Raw genomic sequence first — 5,975 nt, 5'->3', positions numbered from 1 at the left:
TAGCATCCCCCACCCCCCAGGGCGCCCCCCTTCCACCAACCTACCCCTAAATTTTTTTTGTTTTCCAAAAACAAAAAAAAATCTATATTTTCAATTAAGTTTGAAAATTAATATTAATTTTTTTATTTTTTAGCACAATTAAGAATTTTGAGTGGAAGTGAAATCTAAGTGATCTATTATGAGTCAATATGGATACCCATATTTAACACATTTTGACCATATTTGTAAAGACTCTTAAAATAGCTTGAAGCTCATAATTAACCAATTAAAATATGAGTGATTCAAGTCATTAAATATGAACAAAATGGACTCATTTCATTAATATGAGCTCAAATTGACACCTCTACTTACCAGTTATCGAATATGAATTGACTTACCTACTAATAAATTGTAATAGATATCATCATGACTCAAAATTTCGGATCGAGACAGTTACTAATTAGATTCCCCCGCTAGCTTTACTTGATGAAGCAGGGGGTGTTGTAAAAGAATAGAAAGTGTTGCTACTACTACTATTGCTAATTAAAAGCAGAAGTAAATGTTAACATTTAATACCACGCGGTTTTGATGAGTGAGGCCAGCCATCGATCAATTGATGACTTTTTCTCAGTCCCCATTGAATGCACTCTCACCCTTTTCACTAATCTTTATAAAATAAAATAAAATAAAAACCTTAGCCCTTTTAAGACACTTATTTCTACTTTTTCCAAGAAAAAAGTTGAAATCCACAAACAAGGCAAAAAAAAAGAAAAAATTGTGTTTCAATGGGTAGAGTCCCTTGTTGTGATAAAGTAGGAGTGAAGAAAGGGCCATGGACTCCTGAAGAAGATATAATATTAGTCTCTTATGTGCAACAACATGGTCCAGGCAATTGGAGGGCACTTCCCACTAAAACAGGTTTTTATTCTTCCTTCTATCTAACTCTATACATAGATATTATGTTTACATTTTTAAATGACACACTAGATATGTGAATTTGTCCTTATATGAAGGTAGTAGCGGAGCCAGAATCATTTTTTACTAAAAGGGATCTAGATAACAAAAAAAAGTAAACACACGAAAAAAAATCAAGAGGATGCGATACATGCCGTATATACCTCTAAAATAATCGATTTTATAGGCAAACTCATTATGCCTCCTAGTTCCACTCATGTATGATGGTATTTTTTTTTTATGAATTTATGATAAATACAATAAATTAACGAATCTCTACTGATTAACAATCATAAAGAAAATAAGAACCAGAGAGAATTAGGTATTTTATGATTATTACAGAGTTTGTAATACACTCTTTATCTTTAGGTGAGATATCACTAATGTATAGTTGACTAAGAGTATTTAATTAATTAATGAGGATTTATTTTTATTTATGTGTGTGATTTTTGATTTGCAGGATTGCATAGGTGTAGCAAGAGCTGCAGGCTAAGATGGACAAACTACCTTAGGCCAGGGATAAAGAGGGGTAACTTCACAGATCAAGAAGAAAAAATGATTATCCAGCTTCAAGCACTTTTAGGAAACAAGTATATATGCTCTTAATCACTTCTTTTAATTAATTTCAACACATTAAACATACTCCTAAATATTTAAAATTAAATTGTATAGCACGTACGATAAGATCACACTCATCCTGAACGCTTTAATCTCCTGAAATCATCTATTGAAACAAAATTCCAACTATTATTCTCTTTACTTCTAGATCTTCAATTGACATATTGATCTTTAGTGTAAAACATTTCGCGTTACGTCCTTTTATTTTAGTATTTATTTCACTTGGTATGAAGTTCGAAACTTTTGAATCTCTTGTCAGAAAATTAAATTGTATGTTTAAGTAAAAAATATGAATAATTTAGGGAAATTTCTGATTTCTCCGCTCTGACGACTTGTTTTGACCTTGGAACAGATGGGCTGCAATAGCTTCGTATCTACCAGAGAGAACAGACAACGACATAAAAAACTATTGGAATACTTATCTAAAGAAAAAGATGAAAAAGCTTGATCAATTAGATCAATGCCATGGATCAAATGATCTATTTTCTTTAGAAAATGGGCTTACTCATTTATCATCTTCAAATTCATCAACTTCAAGGGGACAATGGGAAAGGACACTTCAAGCTGATATTAACATGGCTAAAAAGGCTTTACATAATGCTTTGTCACTTGAAAACCCACAAGTTTCTTCTACTACTACTACTACTTATGCATCAAGTACTGAAAATATAGCTAGATTGCTACAAGGATGGATGGGATCAAGTACTTCTTCCACAAATAATTCTGAAAGTTCAAAAACTTCATCTAACAACATTGCAACAACTGATTCATCTTCATGTGATGGGAATCCAAATGCTGAAAGCAAAGGTGAGTTCTGAATTTACATGATCATCGTATTTAAAAGTTTAAACTGTCACATAAAGTCATAGAGCACATGATTTTATTAATTTTTTAATTTGTCTTGTTTTATCACTACTAGAAATATAGACCTTTTCCGTCACGAATCACTGAGATATTTGTGTGTTGTAAAATATGATTTTCCCACCGAACTAGTTCATTGGGAAAACAAGTACGTGGAAAACAGATTCTTGTTGAAATGCTAAAAATCTTTCTATTTTTTTCATGTGAAAACATTATTATTTTTTCTTTTCCCACCGAGTTAACAATAAGATCTATGGAATATCTATTGGATATTTTTAAGTGCAACATTTCAATGGATTTTAGTAACAATAGATCTTTTCTATAACTAAGATTCTCTCACAAACGCTAAATATTTTGAATAATTAGCTTTGCTGATTTATAGTACTTTTCATATAATATGTGTATGATCAATCTATATATAACATAGGTATGATGGTATGTATATTAATAGGTATAATTTATAGTAAACAGTAAATTCGATCGACTATTTAAGTAAAGATTGTACTAATTGTTTGAACAGGTGGAATGGGATTGATGGAAGCATTTGAGTCACTATTTGGTTTGGAATCATTTGAATCATCAAGCTCAGATGAGTTGTCTCAAACAGCAACCCCTGAGGCTGAAACTGAGGCTATTAAAATTGAAATAAAGAAGGAAGAAAATGAACATGATGTGGAAGTGCCACTATCTGTTATCTTAGAGAATTGGTTGCTTGATGAAAATACACTCAATATTCAACCCAAAAATGATTTGACTACCTTGATCTCTTTTGATCAAACTCCTCACCTTTTCTAGAAGTTTTTTTTTTTTTTGTTGATTCTTTTGATGGAATAATTTTGGAAAAATTGAATGTTTGATTGATTGATTTCCCCATTAATTGTTTTATTTGATGTGGTGATTTTAACAAGTCATGTATATTTAGTCCATTCTTATATTTTGACTATATATAGCTCAACCAAGACTTAATCTAGAGTTGTTTTTATCATGACTAAGTTTTATTCTTTTTGAATTTCATTTCAATAGATTTTAATGATTGTACTAAGTTACTTATAGAATCTCACATCTCTATCGTTATGGAGAATATTTTTTTACGGATTTTTTTCGTTTCGTATACGAGTTTTTTTTGAATTTTTCGTATTCTTTTTTGTTGATTAGCATCTCGAAGTCCTTTGATGGACATGAAGTTACATGTTATCTTTCTGTATTTCAAATATTCCTAATTAACTAACTTGTTACGAAGCGTTTCATGTATTATTATACGTCAACTTAATATGATAGGTATAATAAATATTACATACGATAAAGTTTATAAAGCTTTCTCTCTTAATTATTTTTATTGGTCTATTTTGACTTTTATATGTCTCTTTAAAACAAAAAAGATGAATCCAAACATCTTCAAAATTAGAGCCGTCAATGTGGGCTAGGTCCGTTGGACCGGTCTGGCCTAACCCGTGATTTGATAGGGTTGGGCTATGATTTTTGGAGCCTATTTAAGAAAATGGTTTTTTAGCTTGGCCTGAATAAGTTTGCCGATTTGTGGGGCTTGAGAAATATAGATAGGGTCGGCCCGTGGGCCAAATAAAAATAAAATAGAGTATTAAAAATAACAAGAGTCTAAACTCAAAATCTGTTTAAAGTTTGAAATATTACAATTTAAATATAAATTATGTTTATAAAATATGTACTGCATAAAATAAAATTTTCCTAAAATTTCTAGGAATTACTACATAGGTCGTAGCCTATGGAATATTGTCAATAGTTTTTGTGTTTTATTATGATCATTGGAAAACAATTAGGTTAATATTTTTATTTAGCTATTTATGTTTTTACTTGAAATCAAACTTAATAAATATTATAAAGATAATTTTATTTTGTGGATTTGATTTAACAAGTAGTAACACTAACATCATGTAATATTATCTTGTCAATATTTATGATAATATTTTTTAAATTATAATTTAATTTAAAAAATTATAACAAATATATTTTTAAGAAAAAAGGGCTGGCCCAGCAAGCCTGTACCCCATCTACGTATGGGCTGCGCCGATCATTTTCTGACCCACACCAAAAATGGGCTAGTCCGGCCTGACCCGTCAAATTTCAAAGCCTGTATGGGTTAGCCCGGATGGGGTGGGCTAGTCCATATTGACAGATCTATTCAAAATGTGTATAAACTTACCAAAAAAAATATAAGTTTGAAGGTAATAAAATCTTAATTTAGTTAAGATATATTTCTAAAATTTCAGTTATACTCTAAGAATACTTATACCATTTTATCTTCTTTTTTCTTAAAGAAGGGGATATTTGAATTTGCATAATCCTTTATCCAGAAGCATTGACCAAAATAAGCTATTTTAAAAATCAATTCACCAAACTAATACGCTTTTTAATTTTTTTACAAAAGTAGTATAAACGTACTTCATGGTAACGTTTTAGGTTATTTTTATTTTAAAAATTCAACGGACAAAAATTGACGGAGTTGACGACGTTAAATGAATAAACGTTACTCACAATAACGTTTGTTGAGAATCCAATCACGTCAATCCTGCAAATGCAGAATCAAATCCTGCAAATGTAAAACGTTACTTTTTACACCTAAAATGTTACTCACAGTAATGTTTAGGTGTAAAACGTTACTATGAGTAACGTTTACTAAGAATCCAATCACGGGTCTTCGACTCTTGCAAATTTAGAATAAATCCTGCAAATTTAGCTATAAAACGTTACTCATATTAACGTTTTACCTCAAAAACGTGACTGTCAGTTACAACACTCTGTTAAAGTCATATTCCTCCATTTTTTAAACTGACCACATGTAATTATAAAATAAATGTTGTTGTAAGGAATGTTTTGCATATTCCAACAATATTCAACAAAACTTTTACTTGTGTTGCCCATTGTTAAAATAATATTCACAAAACTTCATCAGGTATGAATTAAATAAGTTAAGTTTATCATATTATGTTAAGTTCTTACAATAGCTTTAAAATTATTTTTCTAATTTATTAATATTATTTAAAAAATCTCTTAATAATATGATAAACTTGACGTATTTAATTCATACATGATGAAGTTTTGTGAATATTATTTTAACAATGGGCAACACAAGTAAAAGTTTTGTTGAATATTGTTGGAATATGCAAAACATTCCTTACAACAACATTTATTTTATAATCACATGTGGTCAGTTTAAAAAATGGAGGGATATGACTTTAACAGAGTGTTGTAACTGACAGTCATATTTTTGAGGTAAAACGTTATAGCTAAATTTGCATGAGTCGAAGACTTGTGATTGGATTCTTAGTAAACGTTACTCATGGTAACGTTTTACACCTAAAAAGTTACTGTGAGTAACGTAATTTGCAGGATTTGATTCTGCATTTGCAGGATTGACGTGATTGGATTCTCAATAAACGTTATTGTGAGTAACGTTTTACACCTAAAACGTTACTCATAGTAACGTTTATTCATTTAACGTCGTCAGCTCCGTCAGTTTTTGTCCGTTGAATTTTTAAAATAAAAATATCCTAAAACGTTACCATAAAGTACATTTATACTACTTT

At 30.0% G+C, this 5,975-nt stretch overlaps 1 protein-coding gene across 1 annotated transcript; it reads left to right on the top strand.

Annotated features, from left to right (window-relative positions):
- Window positions 1-631: 631 nt before the first annotated feature.
- LOC102603983 (myb-related protein 306-like) lies at window positions 632-3,316 on the top strand. The gene is made up of 4 exons (XM_015313312.1): window positions 632-897; window positions 1,394-1,523; window positions 1,904-2,358; window positions 2,933-3,316. Exons 1-4 carry the CDS (start codon window positions 765-767, stop codon window positions 3,205-3,207), a joined length of 993 nt encoding a protein of 330 aa, XP_015168798.1. The 5' UTR covers window positions 632-764; the 3' UTR covers window positions 3,208-3,316.
- The last annotated feature ends 2,659 nt before the right edge of the window (window positions 3,317-5,975 follow it).

Source organism: Solanum tuberosum, unplaced genomic scaffold (genome assembly GCF_000226075.1).
Source record: "Solanum tuberosum cultivar DM 1-3 516 R44 unplaced genomic scaffold, SolTub_3.0 scf00241, whole genome shotgun sequence".
Taxonomy (NCBI): domain Eukaryota; kingdom Viridiplantae; phylum Streptophyta; class Magnoliopsida; order Solanales; family Solanaceae; genus Solanum; species Solanum tuberosum.
Note: the sequence above shows the minus strand (reverse complement) of the source record. Positions and strands in the feature narration are given on the sequence as shown.

Coding starts and splice junctions, on each gene's coding strand:
- LOC102603983 (XM_015313312.1), top strand. CDS start 765: ATGGGTAGAGTCCCTTGTTGTGATAAAGTAGGAGTGAAGAAAGGGCCA. Junction 1,524..1,903: donor CAAGCACTTTTAGGAAACAA/GTATATATGCTC, acceptor ACCTTGGAACAG/ATGGGCTGCAATAGCTTCGT. Junction 2,359..2,932: donor TCCAAATGCTGAAAGCAAAG/GTGAGTTCTGAA, acceptor TTGTTTGAACAG/GTGGAATGGGATTGATGGAA.